This window comes from Notamacropus eugenii, chromosome 1, assembly GCF_028372415.1.
Source record: "Notamacropus eugenii isolate mMacEug1 chromosome 1, mMacEug1.pri_v2, whole genome shotgun sequence".
NCBI lineage: Eukaryota > Metazoa > Chordata > Mammalia > Diprotodontia > Macropodidae > Notamacropus > Notamacropus eugenii.
In genome coordinates this window covers 404,912,628-404,931,198 of record NC_092872.1, presented here as the reverse complement: position 1 = coordinate 404,931,198, position 18,571 = coordinate 404,912,628, and the positions used below count along the sequence as shown (strand labels likewise).

The following is an 18,571-nucleotide window of genomic DNA, read 5'->3' as shown; positions in this document are numbered from 1 at the left end:
TCCTGCTCCCAGAACCCAGACTAGGCATGTAGTTCAGCTACACTGTGGTTTAAACAGGCTTTTGCTGGTTAGCCTTAGGCCCTAACAACCAATATTTATAACACTGTTTCTAAAAAAATTAAAGTTTCAAACAAAAGACCTTCCCATGAACCTTTCAAATACAACCCTTTTCTGAGGTTGAGATACAATTCAAATTTAGTTAAAAGAAAAAAGACAAATTATACTACAAAAGGACTGCCCAGATTATCCAGAGTTCCTTTAAATAGTGAGTTTCTTAATGCATTTATTAAGTCAATTTATAAAATTTGATTTGCACATATTTTAAAGGGACACATTTATTAGATAAAAGCATTCTTACATTTATATTCCCATATCAGAAATGGGAAAATTGAAACTTAAAAATTAGCTGTTCCTGAAAGTATAAAGTGTAGAAACTCCTTTTGCCTTAACAGCTACTATAAACACAGAGAATTAAGATTAGCATGGAGAATCAAATCTGCACCTCGAGAATATATCACTAAGTAGTTGGTCAGATAACTTCATGTAGCTACAGATGGAAAACTAAAAAGCCAATGTTCTTTGCTCCTTGGTAATCAACTATGCTAGTGGCCTCAAGTCATAAGGCTTAAGATAATGGGAGCCTGTTCAAATTAATAAACATTTACTAAACACCAACTACCTGCATGGCAATGTACTAAGGAGCTGATCTGTAGGAAGTAGACAAATAACCCATAATCATAAATGCTTGTTTCATAGGATCATAGGGGAGAGCTACTAGAGGAAGAATGATTGTGCAGAATGGAAAAACATAAAGCAGTGATAGCAAACTCAAATAGAAAGGGGGGGGGGTGTCACAAAATCGTACATAAAGGTCCCTGTGGACTACATAATGACTGGAGGGGGGGGAAATAATTCATTTTATTATCATTTTATTTAGTTGAATATTTCCAAATTACATTTTAGTCTGGTTCTGGTACACCTCATCTGGTGTACATGTTTGACACCTCTGATATAGGGCACTAAAAAGTAGCAAATCACAAATCATCAGAATGGCAGAAATTCAGGGATAAGAATCTAAATTTTAGAAAATATAGTAAGAAAAAACTCTAGAATTCTTGCTTGCTAAATTATTAATTACTGCATTACACCCAATCCTAATATTACAAACTCCAAGTTTATCCATATAATTGCAAAAGAAATTTCATATTTTCAAATGTTACTTGGAAACTTTTGTTTAACATATACATATCTATATATTAAACTACTCATAAATATATAACATTTCTATTAAGTGGTAAGAACTGTTCACAGAAAAACTGTTGAAGTAAATATTTTAGGTTTTTAATACTTTTCAGTAGTAAACTTAATACAATCCAAGGAGCATTTATTAAGCACCTACCCAATTCTGGGCAAGATGCTGGGGGTAAAAAAACAATGAAAAACAGTTCCCAAGAACTGGGGGGGAGGTGGGGAGGTAAGGGAAGAGAATGTAAAAGAATAATTCATTTAACAAATATTTATTTAGTACCTATCAACTTTCACAACAGCCTAGGACCAAATGAATATCTTCAAGATATCATTTACTAAGTGATACTTCTGACGAAGGGTGAGTGAGTTATAGTCTTAAGTTACAAATCACATGACCTTGAGCTTACCAAAAGTGACTAAAGAGCAAAAAGGATCTAGAGAATAAGTGCTTTGAAGTAGGCTTTAAAGAAAAAGATCCACTATTAAAAATGCTGATGTAATGAAAAAAAATCTCACTTCTCACTTAGAGAACATGAGTGGGTATAACAGAAAGAAATCTGCTTTGAGAGTGCAAGACCACTAGGATTCAACCTAGGACTGAAACCAACTTCCTAAAATGTATAATCTTGGAATTTATGGTTTCCTTCTGTCTGGGCCTCAGTTTCCTTATCAGTAAAAAGAAAGAGTGGGATCCAGATCTACCAATCAGCACCCATTATTAAGTGCCTACTAAGTATTAGGCACACAGCTACTGGCTTTCAAGGACTTTCCATTCTAATGGAGAAGACATTATGTACAAATGTAGGTGTACATATTTACATAAGTATATGACAGAATTGATAGGTGGCAGAGTGGACAGAGACTGTGTCTGGAACCAGGAAGACTTGAGTTCAAATCCAGCCTCAGACATTTACTGATTCATTTAAATGCTGTTTGCCTCAGTTTCCTCATCTGTAAAATAGGGATAATAATAAAACACCTACCTCTTAGGGTGGTTGTAAGAATCAAATGAGATAATAAAGTGCTTACCACAGTACACGGTAAGCACTACGTATATAATTGGTTATGAAGATGTTGATTATTTTTCAACAAGGTGATTTTGGGAGGTAGGGCACAAGTAGTTGCGCCAATTAGGAATGGCTGAATGGAAAGCCCCTTCCAGCTTTAAAACTAACGTTATCTAGTGCCCTTAACTAATCACAAGTAAGGGCCAGGTCGAGAAAAAGGAAAGTTACCCTTCAACAGTAAAAGGTCACAGGATGACTTCAGAAGAACACCTCGGAAGCACTGCTCTAACCTCGTATCACTCAACTCTGGACTTTCAGTCTGGAAGACCTGGATTCCAATCTCGCCCTTAAGACACTTCCTAGCTCGTAGACACTTAGCAGACAAAGTCACTTAACCGGTTCTGGTCTCCTGGGTTTCGTCATTTGTAAAACAAAGACTCTGGACTCGCGCAATCCTAAAAGCCCCAGAACAATTTATTTCCACCCAGTGGGGGGCAGGGCCTCGAAGCCCCGGGGAGGGAGGAAGCAGCGGGGCGATTGGCCAGAGTTCCAATAACCTTACTTTAGACGAGTCACCCATTAAGTAACTGAGAGAAAAAAAAAAGACCGTGTTTTGAATTTCTTGCGATTTTTTAAAAGCCCCCTCCAAGGTTCTCATTAGGGGGGTGTCGCGATCGACTTCTTTTTTCTGTTTCGAGCTGAGTCTCCCCAGACGCACCCCGAGGAAGGAGACCCCCAAGCCACACCCAGGCCGAGGTCGGCAAAGGAAGGCGGGACTGCCTCCCTGGCAACCGCGGCCCTTGGCCCTCTTCTCCCTATTAACTGCTACACTTCGTGACCCCGCCGGCACCCACGGGCCTTCCGTCTCCGTCTCCGGCTCCGGCCGAGGCTGAGCGTGGGGCTCTGGGAGTTCTCGGCGCCGGAGGAGGTGCACGTAGCAGGCGCATAAGGGAAGCGAGCAGATGGACGGTTTATTAACTGACGCAGGCCCCGCGCAGAAGCCCGAGCCCTCGGCCAGCAGACCTCCCCCTAGCCCTCGCCCCCGGACACTTACCCTCGATTAGGGCCTTTGGGGATAAAGCAGGGGACAAAGAAGCCGACGACCCCCCAGAACACGCTCATCACAATGATGGGCACCATGAGGCCCGGGTACGCCATGGCTGCGACAGTCCTACTCAGCCCGGTTCCCTTCGCCACAATCGTTCCGGGCCCAACCAGGAAGTGTCAACACAAAACCCCCGTGCCTGGGCGAGGCCCAGCCCCCTTCCTCAGGTGCGCACGCGCACGCCGGCCGACGCCCGCCCCTTCCACTAGGCGTAGGCGGGACTCATGGTCGACTTTGTAGGGCCGCGGGCCTGGGGTTTGGCCCCCAGCTGGTCAGCCTTGGGAACTGCAGCCTTAACAACAGAAGGGCATGTGTGTGGATTTGTATTTATGTATATATATATTACGTATTTCCATATGTGTGTATTGTTTTATAAAGAATAAAACTATTATATGTGAATAGAAAGTTTTCAGAAGAAGAAATCAAAGTCACAGTCACATAAAAAATGCTCTAAATCACTAGAGATTAGAGAAACGCAAATTAAAACTGAGGTAGCACCCCCCTCCCCATCATATTGGCTAACATGACAGAAAGGGAAATTGACAAATGCTGGAGGGGGTGTAGAAAAATTGAGACACTAATTCACTGTTGGTGGAGTTGAAAACTGGTCCAGCCATTAGAGAGACCATATGGAACTATGCCCAAATGCTAGAAAATGGCATGCCCTTTGACCCAGCAATACCACTATTAGGTATGTATCTCAAAGAAATCAAAAGAAAATGAAAAAGACCCATTTGTACAAACATATTTCTAGCAGCTCTTTTTGGGGTGGCAAAGGACTGGAAATTGAGGGGATGGTCACATGTGGGAAAAAGCTGAAGAAATCATGGTATGTGATTTTGATGGAATACATTTGTACTACAAAAAATAACAAGAACGATCGTTTCAGAAAAACCTAGGAAGATTTACATGAAGTGATGCAAAGTAAAGTGAGTAGATTCAGCAGTTCATTGTACATAGTAACAACATTGTAATGATCAACTGTGAACAACTTGGCTACTCTGACCAAGACAATTACAAAGGACCCATGATGAATTTCTCTACCTAAAGAGAGAGGTGATGAACTCTAGAACTCTAGACTGAAGCACACTTTTTCTGACTTTATTTTGCTTTCTTGTGTTCTTTTACAACATGGCTAATGTGGAAATGTTTTATGTGACTTGATATGTATAATCGGTATTGCTTGCCTAAAGGATGGGGGAGGGACAAAAAAGAGGGAAAAAATTTGGAACTCAAATTTTCTAAAAAATATAAATGTTGAAATTTTCTTACATGTAAATGAGAAATATTTAATAAAATGAATAAAATACATCTAACAAGAAAAAATAGGACCATTAGAAAAAATTCCTATAGGTGTTTTAAAAGGCTATTAAGTTTGACTAACAAAATTTGATGCCCATTCAATGTTTACTTCCATGCCCACCTACATATCTTTGTCTTGAAATTTATCTTAACTACTGCTCCTTTTTCTTCTTTTAATAAATTTTCAAGGAGAGAAGCCTGCCTGTTCATTCAAAAAGCATTTATTAGATACCGGCTACGTGCCACACACTAAGTTAAGCAATAGAGATACAAACACAAAAGTGAAAAATCACAGCCTTTAAGAAGCTAACATTTGGAGAAGGGGGAGATACAAAATGTACACAGAGGAGTAAACACAATTATTTATTTGGTGGGAGGGGTAACAATGAGGGACTCAGGGAGTCTTTAAGCTAAGCTTTGAAAGGAATAGCTAGGGGTTCCAAAAAATATAGGTGGTGAAGGAGCTCATTCTAAGTTGGGCAAAGGTACAGAGATGGGAGATGGGGTATCGGATCATATGTAAGGAACACGGAGTGACATATAACAAGGTTGAAAAGGCAAGCTAGGGACAGATTGCAAAAGTATAAGTTAAACAGAAGAGGGGTGCAGCTAAAGCAATAGTCGGGGGAAATTTTATATCTCTAAACATATATATATACACATACATATACATATATGTGTGTGTGTATATATATATATATATATATATCTGAAACAGAAAAAGAGCAGAACAACAAATTGGCCATGCAACTAAAAACTAAAATTAATAAATGAAAAATTCCCAATTAAATACCACAGAAACCCTGAAAAAATCAAAAAAGAGATGAATAAAATGGAAGTAAAAAAAAAACCACTGAACTAATAAAAGTTTAAACAGTAGAGCTTATAAGAGACAATAAGTAGACATCACAGTTTTACTGAGTTGGGGAGTGATATATGCGGATCTGCATTTTAGGAATAGGAGATGGATGTAAGAGATGCTGGGAAGCAAGGCAGAAGCAGTAAAACTTGGCAACTGATTAGACTTGGGAAATGTATGAGAGCAAAGAGAAGAGGATAACCCCTAGATTATGAAACTAAGTCAGGATAGTGATAGAAATTAGGAATATTAGGGAAACTAGATTTAGGGGGAAAGAAAATCAACTCTCTTTTGAAATTTTAAATTTGAGATGCCTTTGGGTCATCCTGTTGTCCAGCAAGTAACTCAAGCTAAGGAGATGTAGATTTGGGAGTCATCTGCATCCCATAGGAGCTCCCCAAGAAGAGAATGTAGAGAGAGAAGGCAACCCAGGACAGAGCCCTGAGATACACACATGAATGGGAGTGGGAAAATAAATATGATAGTGCAAAGGAGATGTACAAAGATTTTGTCAGACAGGGAGAGAATAATAACAGAACTGTATCATGGAAACCCAAGAAGAAAATCTTTAGAAAGAAGAAATGGTAAACATTCCCCAGAGAAGTCAAGAAGGATGAGGACAAAAGATTGAATTTAGCAATATAGGGATCATTTATGACCATACAAAGAGACCTTTTTCTAGGGATTTGGCTATGAAAAGGAGAGAGATGGAGGCTTTTGCCTTGAGGAATTGTAGTTGAATGAAAAAAATTGCCAATAGCCAGGAGAAAAGGGGGAAATTAGGTGGTACAGTGGATACAACAGCAGCCCTGGTGTCAGGAGGACCTGAATTCAAATGGAACCTCAGATATTTACTAGCCGTATGACCCTGGGCAAATCACTTGATCCTGACTGCCACAAAAACAATGGCAAGGAGAAAGTCCACCTCATCCTCTTAGGTTGGAGAGAAAGAAGGATGAAACTGAGGTGACCTGAAATCTAACTGGGCTTGAGAGGTCTTGAAATATGGCCTCCATTTTTTTCGGTGATATGAGTTCAGGCTATCAGTTAATAAGGAAAGGGGCTGGAGTGGTATAGGTGATTCGAAGACAAAAGGAATAGTTGCTCTGAAGAATGCAAAACAAAGTTAATTGGAGAAAACAGAAAGATTGGCACGCAGCAATGAATGCCCAACTACGATCAGATAATATAGATCTGTAGCAAACCCCATCAGGCTAGTTTTGTGACATCCTCCCATGTCATTTGGCAGCACTGGTGAGCAGGAACAGAGAAAATGGATGGTGTAAATCATCACAGGGTTGGGGTTTGGTAAAAGAGAAATATAGCAATAGGACAATGCAGTCAAGGATTAGAGGGCAGAGGACAGTGTAAAGTTGGCCTAGTTAGTATAAAGTCAAGATTCTGAAGGGTGGGAAAGTAAACAGAACTGGCTAATAGCCTGGGGTGGGCAAGGAGGGGTATTGTGCTGCCTAAGAAGATGACCTTTAAGGTCCCTTCCAGTTCTAAAGTCTCTTCTAAGTATCTATTTGCTTGAAACTGTAGACTTTACAAATATATTAGGAGATGTGTTCACAAGCAGCAAGGAAATAAGCACTTACATAGTAACTGCTATGTGCCAGGCACTATACTGAGTGTTTTATAAATACCATCTCATTTGAGCCTCATAACAATCCTGGGAAATTGGGGGTTATTATTATCCCCATTTTACAGATGAGAAAACTGAGACAAAGAAGGTGTGACTTGCCCAGTCATGTATAGATAGATATACCTAGAATTGAACTCAATCCTAATTCCAGGTCTAGCACTCTATCCATTGTACTACTTAGCCACCTCTAGTATTTATACAGAACTTAAGGAGACATGGCATTCAACAAGCACATTAAATTCACATAACATATAGACAGACTATAATCCTGAATAAGTCATTTAACCCCCGCCCCCTAAGGAATTCTCTAAGACTATAAATTTTGTTGACCTGTATGGGTAGAGGAAGCTTCCTCACCAGGAGTTCCCTACACTGATGAAATCACAGATCCAAACCTAAAAAATAGATTTTAAAATGCAAGATAAATTTCTTTGTTTTGCTACAGTTTCCTCCTATAACCTCAAATGCCAGGATTGGAGGATAGTTTACCTCCGACAGACAATAACAGTAAGGATCTATTAAGTTTTTGAGCAGATAATCCTCCCTGTGAATTAGAAATCTGGCAGCTAGCAAATAAAGATGGTTAGGAGGCCATGACAACTAAGAGTCATAATAATATCAGACATAATTTGGCCAAGTGCTAAATGCAGAATGAACTCAAGTGACCTCTGACCCACTTGGTCTTCTCTGTTCTCTGAACTGTCACACTTCCTATACTCAGGATCATAAAACCACAGATACAAAGCCAAAAGAGATCTGAGACATTTAATCCCAGCTCCTCATTCTGAAGATGAGGAAACCAGGGGCTGATGAGATTAAATTATTCAATTAAGATCACACTACTGTTAAACAGTAGGGTCAAGATTCATACCCAGGTCCTGGGTCTCTATCCCTTGATCTCCAACAAAGGAAAAGCAATCCCCTCCCTTCCTCACTCTCAAAACAGTCTACTTTCTCTTAAGGGCTCTTAACTCTTGACTAATCCCACTATATTCATTATCTAAGAAGTCCTTGAATAATGATGACTGACTTTTGAGAAGTAAAAGTCTAGAAGTGAAGACACTTGGATTTTTCCTCACTGATTCTGTTTCACAGTCATTGATATGCAGAAAATATTTATCTATTCCTTATAAAGCTTGGATGTAAATAAACAAGGTTGGACTAGTAATAGAAGGTGCTAGGAATACATTTGCTGAATTTAATTTATGGCTAAGTGAATTAAAAACAATTACTGAGCTCTACATTTAAAAATATTTTTTGGTGGGCAGGGGAGTCACATCAGTAAGGTTTAATAGTACTGTTATTGCAGAAGGTCCAAAGATTTAAGCAGCTCTACATGTTCTTGTCTTGCATTGGCCAATAGCTCCCTCTATCAGTCAGTCAATAAAATTTTATTTCACACTCATCAATTTAAACCCATTTACTAGAGACTCCTACAAAGATAAAAATACAGAATAGTTCCTGCACTTGATTTGGCTTGGAGAGCTAGAACAAACCTACATAAAATGAGCAAAGGCACCCTTAAGAGGATCCTATAGAGAAGGGCTGAGTGATAGCACAATGTAAATGAAAATCATGCACTACCCATTTCCAATATCCAGCTCTGGGAATGAAGGCATCTGTATGCCCACCATGTTCTGGGTACACAGCAAAGTCAGACAGACAGAAGTCTAATACCAGCAAGTAACCCCTCTTCTACTGTTATAAAGCTATTAAAGTAGGAATCCAAGCTCAAATGGATTCATCATTTCAATGATTCACAGAATCATAGAATGTTAAGAGATGGAAGAGGCTCTCTCCAGTAAAGGACTGAGTAGCCACTGGGGATTTCAGGAAAAGGCTTCATGTAGGAAGCAGCACTTCGGCTCTCAGACAGACCATGTCACGTGGCCAGATGACAAATGTCGTCCTCCTGGCAGAGGGTAGTCTACTTAACCTGAGCTACTGAGGAATTCTATTTTCATTCACTCTGTCACAGATAAAAGTCAGGTTTTGACTGATAAAACTCAATAATGTCCCTGAGGGACAGTAAAAACAGGGTGGATACATGCTTCCTAAGAAGGATAAGTACCTGGCCAGTTTGAAACTGCCTTCATTTGAGGCCAACCTGACAGCTGACCAGGCAAAATATCTGGGGCTCAACAAAAAAAGGGCTGTTTAAGCCCGATTATTACAGAGACTGAGAGATCATATTGCAGAGAACCAGTCTACCTAGAAAGAAGCACATAATTTTTATAGAAATGTTTTTAAAAATTAAAAACTTCAAAAAATATCTGAGCTGTGTATAATCATGTCACATACAACCCACTGTTTGTCCCGTTCAGGTGTTGATGTTAGTCAATTCTTTTAAAAAAATTTTGTGCAATGAATAAAACAATTACATAATTTGTTGGTTTGTATTAGGTATGACTCAAGGATAAATGTCTTAAAAAGCTTCCAGAGCTAACATGAACAAAACACTGCACATGCTTTTATGTAACTACCACAGACAAGAATGTTATTGATTTATAACAGTTAAGTCTGAGTTCAAGCAAGTATTCAATGGCAGCTTGCCTTCCTAATAAACCTCAAAAGCACTAAAGCCTCACTGCAAAGCTTTCCAAAACAATACAATTAAGCCTCTCAAGTCACAAGGAGACTGCTTGTCTAAATGGAGTCCAGGGAACAAAACAACTGAAAGACAACATCAAGCCCAATCACATTCGATGCTTGGCCTCACCACCAGTCTAATCCAGTCTGCTGCACAGTCCCCTCACACAAATCCTTAAGAACACAGGGTATGCATTTCTGCTTGTATCCCTGTGCTGTTTAAGTGATTTCCCTTCTCCCACCTAAACCCCCCCCCTTCCTTAGTTCTAGTTCTTTTGTGACCCTTCTCTGACTATCTCATACCAGGGACCTCCTTCTCCAAGGTCATCATATGGCACACATGCTATACATACTGTACTGTCCTCATTCACCTGTCCCTAGTGTTGAGCCAGTTTTATGATTGCAATATATCTGGGAGTCCTGCCCCTTCCCTCCTTTAGCTCCTGTCTATGGAGAAGACTGGGCTTTTTAGGAAAGTTATGCTAAGATATAAAGAGGCTCCCTCCAGTAAAGGGATGCTAAAGAAAAGGAAAATAAAACAAAGGAAAAGGAATAATTTGCATTAGCAATATTATTAAATCCTTTCATCACAACCTTGAAATAGGTAGTCCAAGTGATATCATATCCTCAATTTAACAGATGAGGAAACAGGTTAAATGACGTGCTCAAAAGTACACACCAGCTAATGGGGGAGGTAGTCACAAACTCAGGCTTCCCACAGACTATCACTCAAGCATGCCCCTCAGTCATCCCTGGGGCTGAGATGCCCCACTGCAGGAGGCAGGATGGGGATGAGATTCAGGGACTTGTGAGTTATTACTCCTAACTTAGCCACTGTACAAGGTCACCTGTCTCAATCTTTAATGCAAACCCTAAACCGAGGGTACTGGTGCTGCTGTGCATCTCATGAGGCCTTGTATTTAGGAAAGCAGAGTTACTAGCCTCTTCCTAACAGACCATAGTAGTGTCTACTTCAAAGAGCTCTTAAGTACAAATGAAATAACATGTAAAGTACTTTGCAAACCTTAAAGCTCTATCCAAGTTCTAGCTATTATCCTCCTTTCACTGTTAACATGAATACTAATTGCCCAGACAACCTTCTTGCAAAAAGGAGAACTAAAGTTCATTATTCAGTCTACAGCAAGGCTTCCAGGCATAATAAACCTTTCTATATTGAAAAGTTTGGCTTGAAAAGAGTACAAGAACAGAAGTGATTGTTGAACTGAAACTGAAAACAAATAAAATAATTTTAATTAAAAAAAAAAAAGAGCACAGGAACCTACTAGGATTTCTGATAGAAAAAAATAAGGCAACAGTAAGAGTATTCAGTGAGGTAGCTGGTGAATCAGTGGATATAGCACTAGGCCTGGAGTCAGGAAGAACTGAGTTCAAATCCAGCCTCAGACAATTCTTATTGCCTGACAAAATGGATCCACTGGAGAAGGAAATGGCAAACCACTCCAGTAGCTTTGCCAAGAAAACCCCAAATGGGATCATGAAGAGTCAGACTGAAACGACTGAACAACAACAACAAAGGCATTAGGTTCTCATGGTAGGTGTAAACAAATATTGTGAAGTTAGATTCGTATGAAATTTGATTTTATACACCTGGGCCCTGGAAGAAAGAAATTGGATGATGAAAGTCCAAGGCAAAGATTCACATTACCCAAAAAGAATTCCTGGCTGAACTCAAGTAATACAAAAACCTATTTCCTCTACTAATAATTAGAAAGCCAGCTCAACATTTTACCAGATTAATGTTTTTCACACAAAAATAGATAATATACATCTTGATTCCTATTTCTGAGTCTTTCCCTTATGAAAACCCATTCAAGCTTTGGGTGGACAATAACCAATTAGACAGTAACTTTTTGCAGATGCAGTCAAATTTTCTGACTTCTCCACCATGCCCTTAGTAAACTCATCATTGGAAAATCTCATCCTGCAACATCCAATCAGCCTTGTTACTCACACCTTCTCAGTACTCTCTGCCCGTCACCCACAGGTCAGACATCTCAATTCCCACTTGGATGCACTCATTTCGAATTTCTTTGACTTTTCTACCTTGCCATGTGTGTATTCCCCAACTTTCTTTTCAGCTATCTTTTGTGTAGCCTTCCACTAGATTGTAAGCTGCTTAAAAGGGCATAGATTTCCATATTTCAATCCCCAGTGCATTTATTGTAGGAGGGACTTTATCAAAGTTTACTATTAACTGACATGGACCCATGGTAATATGCTATCACTACATTACGACTGAAATGCTTTCAACATTCATTATCTCAAGGACAAATATTACTAAACTCAGGTTACAGACTAGGAAATAGTTGGAAAGACTGATTTGCTTTTGTCAACATGCTATTGCATGGCAAAGTTTGGACTATAATCCAATCTTATGACTACAGTCCAGAACTCCTTCCACTATGCCACTATACCATAGTATCGTAGAGGAACCTCAAAAAAAAATTATTAAGAATGAATAAAGTAGGTTAAGGAACTAGGAAATGAGGCAAATGTAGGCATCAAGGACTGGGGGTGCAAGTGTTGTCCTGGCCCTTGCTACCAGCAGAAGAGAACACAATGTGATAGGAGACAGAGCAGGAGCAAGAAAGACAGCTGCTATCGCCCTTTCTTTGCTACTTGGTGTTCCATGCTTTGAAAAAGACATATGAATGAAATATTGTTCAAATATATAAACCAAATGACACTGGAAGAGGGAACAGGTAGAAGGGACTTTAAAATAAAACAAATTTCACTTGCAATTTGAGAGAATTCCACTTTTTACCCAGGAAATAGTAAGCCAAATTGTAAAAGGATTTAGGGATCCCCATGTCAATCATAAAACAAGAGAAGAGAAACAGTACCTACCAATGTAAATACACGTTGACAATGCTTTCCCAAAGAGTACACATAACACTTATGCTTAATTTTAATTTTTAATTACAACTATACAACCAACCATTTTATTCTTGCATCTTTTCAATGGTTTCTTCTTTATATTTGCCCTTCTCCTTTCCAACTTGTCGGGATTTGGCTTTACGCTCAAGAATCTTTTTGCGATCTTTGTCCAGTTTTAGTCTGGTGATAACTACCTGTTTAAAAAATAAATATCAGAAAATAAATATTCCTTCAATTTAAGACAAAATTCACACCAGTAATGACACATTAGAAAATTCAAGGTTCTAAAAGCTTCCAGAACCCAGCATATTTGATTCTACAGTCTTTCCCACAGGGGCTGCAGATACTGTTATTCTCTTTAAGAAGGAATACAATCTTGAGCACTTGCTACTTACTATCATTCTGGAGAGACTGTAACTGTGATATCTGTAAATAGACTACGAAAGGACAGAAAGGACCTAGAGAACTTTTTTCCTAAATGGTTTTAACTCTTTTGTTATAAAAACACATTATGATGGAAATTCTTGATGAGAAACTTTAACTAGTATCCGGAGAGCTGCGCAGTGGAACAGCAATTCCAGAACTAGCCAACAGCAGCCCAGTAGGACTCATTAGAGGTAACTGGCTGTGACTGTTCTTGCAGCTGATACACCATAATTACTTACATTCTCGTTTTATTGTTTTCACATTGTGAATAAATTCTAGAGCCAATCACTTGACATTTTAAGCCTAGGAGATTACAGTTTGATAGACGTTTTAAGCCTAGGAGATTACAGTTTGATAGAGAAGAACAAAAATTTATGGGAAAAAACGTTTCTCTAGTTTTTACTTTAATAAATAGGTAAGGTCACAAAGGTAATTGGTTAACTAGTATGACATAATTGTAATAAATAAGAAAACTATCATCACATACCCTTGGACTGCCTTAGAACATGAGACAAGAACGAAGAGAATGAATCAGAAGCAGGGAAAAGGCACTACACAAGGTCACCTCTACTGTGGGTTGTCAGATCTAAAATCCTGCTATACTCAATACGAGTTTCTAAGGGGGAGAAGCAGCAGTGTGGTGTCCTGGACAGACATCTGGCCTGAGAGTAAGGATGACTTAGGCACTGAGATAGCACAGTGGATAAAGTGCTAAGCCTGGAGTCAGGAAGACCTCAGTTAAAACCTGGCCTCAGGCAGACTAGCTGTATGACTTTGGGAAAGTCACTTAACTTACACTGGCTATTATTAAAACCTGGATTAAATATCTCTGCCATACTAACTATGTCACTACAAAGGCAAGGCATTTCCCTTCTCTACTCTCCAGGTAGCTCTCTAAAACTATAAGTTACAAACCTTCTCATGTATACTGGTGGGAAGAATTCCTCACATTGATGAGATCACAGGACTAGACAAAAATAAGAGGCCCTGAACAATAATGTACCTCAAAGATAGCATTCCAAAAATTTTAAATTAAGGTCTAGTGATTAACTTTATTGACTTTCCAAAACATAATTTCCTTTGTATCCTATTCCTTAGGGTATGAAGTAAGGACAGCAAGGCAAGCTAAGAGCTAAGTCCTGTTGCAGCAAATTACTAACTGGGGAACATCTTCTGTTCCACCATGCTAAACAAAATTGCAAAAACCCATTCAGTTGTACAATTGTCCCTTCTCTACTTACTCCTCCACTCCCACACTAATTGTCTCTCAATTCTGAGAGAAAAACAAGAGTCTTTAAAGTTATACAGCAATCTCAGCTTCAGAAGGCTTTTTCTCTATAGACTAATGAAGACTATGTTAAAACCAAAACACTGATCTTGTAATGAAAGAAGAATCACAGACTGACTTAGAAGACACCTTAGATATTACATCATCTAATCCAAAGTTCAGAGAGGCCTTGCCCAAGGTCATACAAGAAGTTTGTGGCAGAACAAATATTATAATTTTTGTACTGCTTGTACCAACGTGATTCTAGTCACTCATAAGTAAGCTTTTGCTCCTCCAACATGCTACTAATTCCTGTCTCCCAGTCCTGTTACAGCAGACTGTTCTCCTCCATGAACTCTCCCTTCCACTCCTTATTGTGACCCAGGAATTCTGGGACTAGGATCTTCCAAGGATGCTGCAGGCCTAAAAATCAAATGCTTTCACTCCAGCCTCAAATCCAGTAGTCTCCAGGTCCATATGTCCAAATATCTATTTGGACTTGTCACCTTTACGGCTCATGAAAGCATCAAACCCAACACATTCAAGACTGAATTCTTCATCCTGGTCCTCTCTAACCTCTAATTGGCTGCTCTACAATATCTCTGTCATCTACCCCCTACTTTCTCTTCCCATCATCACCACCTTTCAGGACTTCCTTACTTCAACCATGACAATCTTATCCTAGGAAAATGGTAACTGTAACTCAACTGACAAGTGATGTGATGATTCCTTACTTTTGTGTAGAGCATTTTACAGTGTATAATTACTACTAACACACATGTAACACTTATAAAAAGTAGACAAGGATTACTAACTAGCCAATTTTCTGTAAACGAGGCAGATATATAATAAATGGCCTAGTCCAGGTCAGAGGTGGGCTAGGACTCAGGCTAACTTGAACTAGGAATACTACTAACATACACCTATTCTCAAAGACACAGTTTGGGGTTTTGGTAGGTCTGCCATGAACAGAACTCATAATACATGCAAATCTCATGCTGCCAGTCTCAATTACTGTGCCAGATTTCTTGTGCCAAAATATAAACTGTTCTATTAGCAAAAAGTTTAAGAATGACACCTTTACATGGACCAAATCTTTAGACAGGAATAATCATGCCATTATTGTTATTGTTATCAGCAACCTAAATCATACCTTACTAGGGTGAATTCCTACATGGACAGTTGTGCCATTAGCTTTTTCACGTTGCACACGCTCAATGTAGATTACGTATTTTTTTCTGTAAACCTGGACTACCTTGCCAATTTGCTGACCTTTATAGTGTCCACGAACCACCTGCAAATAAAACAAGAAAAAACTCTTATCAACTTCAAGACTAGTTATTTTATTTTGATAATACTTAAGTAGGAAATCTAATAAAAATCTGAAATGTTTATTCCCTAATAAGGTAATAACAGGAAATATAACATGCAAAAAAGTATACTCCTAGCCATCAATCTCAGGTAGTACAATATGCAACTCTGATTTAAATTTGGTCTGTCACTCAAAATTGAAAAAACAACCACCCCTTTAATTTATTCAGAATCTATTCAGTAGACATTTCCCTTCAAATGAATGGAAAAGAATTCCTCAGACTAAGTTTCTGTCTCAACACTATTCAAAAGCTTAGTAAGATAGGACTAAACACTAAGCAACTTGAAGGATGATGTCTTATTTTGCTTTGCATCCTTCCATAGCTCTGTGTTCTGCTTAATACTAAGGAACAGAAAAAAAAATGCAGCATGGAATGTAACTACAAGGCAAAAAAGGAAGGCTACTTGATTGACTAAATTACTACAAAGTAAAAAGGCCATTACCAATATACTATGATGCCTCATTGCCTACCACAAGCCTTTCCCAGTTCATCCTCCATTCAATTGTCATAGCTCTTTCTAAAGGACAGGTCTGACCACATTACCCCTCCAGCCAAGAAATTCTAGTGTCTCTCTATTACCTCCAGGATCAAATATAAAATCTAGTTTGGCAATCAAAGCTCTTAACTTTCCCCTTCCTCCAACCTTTCCAGTGTAACCTCATATCATCCCCTCTATCCACATTTCAATCCAGCGACATCGGCCTCCTTGTTCCTCTAATTGACATTTTCAACGACTTTACAATATGTATGGAATGTCCTCCTCTCCTGGCTTCTTGTCTACAGGAAGGCATTTCTCCATTGATTATTTCTGTTTCTCCATATATATCTTTTGGTTTGTGCCTGTTTGTGTGTTTTTTCTTCCATTAGACTGTGAGCTTTTTGAGAGCAGGAACTGACTTCTGCCCTTCTCCGTATCCCCAGTGCTTAGCACAGTGCGTGGCACATAGTAGGAGCTTAATAAATACTTACTGTCATGAGGAGGTGACTATGGGTTCTCAACGCTATAGCAGAAACAGTGCAAACTCCGGCCTGTTCTACCAGCTGAAAAGGTTTCAAAGGAAGGAATCTGCTTCTCATCCAACAGCCATTCCAACTAATTGAAGAGGCTAATCACCAAACCCTGGACACAGTAACTCATAGCAATGTGGAAGGTTTATTATCATTGGTATCATTTGATCAATGAACCAAAGCAACAAAATAAAAGTCTTCTTGAAGTATTAAAGATGGGAAGACTGTTTACATTGACTGTGCCATCTACAGAAGCATTTCTCAGGTTGAAAAGCAGTTGTGCCTCCTCTAGAAGCACACAGGATACATCTGACAGATGACTTTTTGAAGAAATTTAACAATACAAGGCCACCGTCAACAAGCATCAAGTCCGAAAGCTTAAGTTACTGACAATTTTCAAAAGCCAAATTCGTAAAGGACTTACAGCAATACCTGACAAATACTGTTCTACTTGCAAAAATGGCAGGCTACCCCTTGGTCTCATCTGAACCAGTTTACAAAAGTCCCTGATACAAAACTCGCCTCCCCTCATACTGATCTGAAAACATCCAGGCCTCTTAATTATAACTTATCCCTGTGGAATTTGGTTAAGTCTGACTTCAAGTGTCCTCTTGCTCCTGAATAGTAATTCTTATTGTTATGTATTAACATCACCTCGTATCACACAACGTAATTACACGATGTATTGTTGCCAGGTTACGTATCTGTCACGTAAGATGCACACAGATGACCCTTAATAAAGCCATTACACAGCACACAAAGTAATCAGTTAAACGGCAATGTTAGGGGACAGGGCACTAAGGCACCCCCAAGCTCCCCCTTGCACGGCCCCGCCCGCACCTGCACCTCGTCGTCCTTCCGGATGGGCATGGAGCGCACGTTGTACTTCTGCCTCAGCTCCTTGGACAGCGGGGACGACATGATCTTGCGCCGGATGTGCGAGGGCGCGTTGAAGTGTCTCTTGCGGTTCTTGCTTCGGTCCGAGGTCACGAACGGGTTGAACTTCATTGTGGCTACACAAAGGCGGGAGGGGAGAAAGGGGGAGGTAAAGACTCGCCTCTACCGCCCTTTAACGTGCCCCCAATCACCCCAGGGAGCAGTATGGCCGTCCCCGAGACACCAGGCCGCGGCGGGGCCTCTGCACCGGGCAGGGTCTTCACCACCTCACACGGCACCGACACCAGGCCTCCCGTCCCACCCTCCCCCCCATCGCGCGACGGCGAGAGGCGGCCGCCCGGCCGGGCCCTGCCAAGAGGTAAAGAGAAGGCAGACACTCACCGTGCCGGACCACCCCAAAAGAGACACGTGCGCCGCCCGGTACCGGAAACCTAGTCTCCTCTGCATCCGGTGCCGCGGAGGAAAGAAGGTCCGAGGTCACCGACATCCGACCCCCTCGGCGCGAGCGTCGCCACCGCGTGGCTGCCCGGAATTACTGCAGCTCTGGAGGCCAATCGAGGCTCCGCCGGGAGGCATCGCGTCCGTGCGTCAGTCAACTTTTTAAAATGGGAAACACTTCCACGATCACGTGGTACAATAAAAGTTGGGGAGAGAGGAAGCTTTGGGGTCACAAGGCACTGGTTCGCGTTCTGATTCTGATGCTTACGGGCCGTGTGACGTTGGACAAAACATTTAACCTCCCTGCACCTCCGTTCCGATAAGCAAAATGAGATTAGGTGAGATGTCCTCCGAGGCCCCATCATCGATAAGAGCTGACATTTATTAAATGCCTACTATATGTCCTAAGCAACAGGACAGCCCTGGGAAATAGGTGCTACTAATATTCCCATTTTACAGCCCATAGTTAAATGACTTGCCTAGGGTCACACAGCCAATTAAGACGCTTT

At 40.2% G+C, this 18,571-nt stretch overlaps 2 protein-coding genes across 2 annotated transcripts in view; both read right to left on the bottom strand.

The window, feature by feature from the left end:
* The window catches only part of ATP6V0E1 (ATPase H+ transporting V0 subunit e1), a 44,962-nt gene extending 41,377 nt beyond the window's left edge, over window positions 1–3,585 (bottom strand). Inside the window, exon 1 of the mRNA XM_072630984.1 lies at window positions 3,310–3,585. Coding sequence (XP_072487085.1) covers window positions 3,310–3,413 — 104 coding nt within the window. The 5' untranslated portion in view covers window positions 3,414–3,585. The remainder of the gene's footprint in view (window positions 1–3,309) is intronic.
* Window positions 3,586–12,678: 9,093 nt separating this feature from the next.
* RPL26L1 (ribosomal protein L26 like 1) lies at window positions 12,679–18,261 on the bottom strand. Its single transcript, XM_072630983.1, has 4 exons — window positions 18,006–18,261; window positions 17,568–17,740; window positions 15,500–15,640; window positions 12,679–12,847 (listed from the first exon to the last, which is right to left on the bottom strand). The coding sequence occupies exons 1-4, from the start codon at window positions 18,109–18,111 to the stop codon at window positions 12,719–12,721; spliced, it is 549 nt and encodes a 182-aa protein (XP_072487084.1). The 5' UTR covers window positions 18,112–18,261; the 3' UTR covers window positions 12,679–12,718.
* Between the last annotated feature and the right edge of the window lie 310 nt (window positions 18,262–18,571).

Excerpts from the sequence above, each read along its gene's own strand:
- RPL26L1 (XM_072630983.1), bottom strand. The coding sequence starts at position 18,111 with ATGTCGGTGACCTCGGACCTTCTTTCCTCCGCGGCACCGGATGCAGAG. Across the intron at positions 17,741-18,005 it reads TTTTGGGGTGGTCCGGCACG|CCACAATGAAGTTCAACCCG; the intron begins GTGAGTGTCTGC and ends GCCTTTGTGTAG. Across the intron at positions 12,848-15,499 it reads TAGGAATTCACCCTAGTAAG|GTAGTTATCACCAGACTAAA; the intron begins GTATGATTTAGG and ends TTTTTTAAACAG.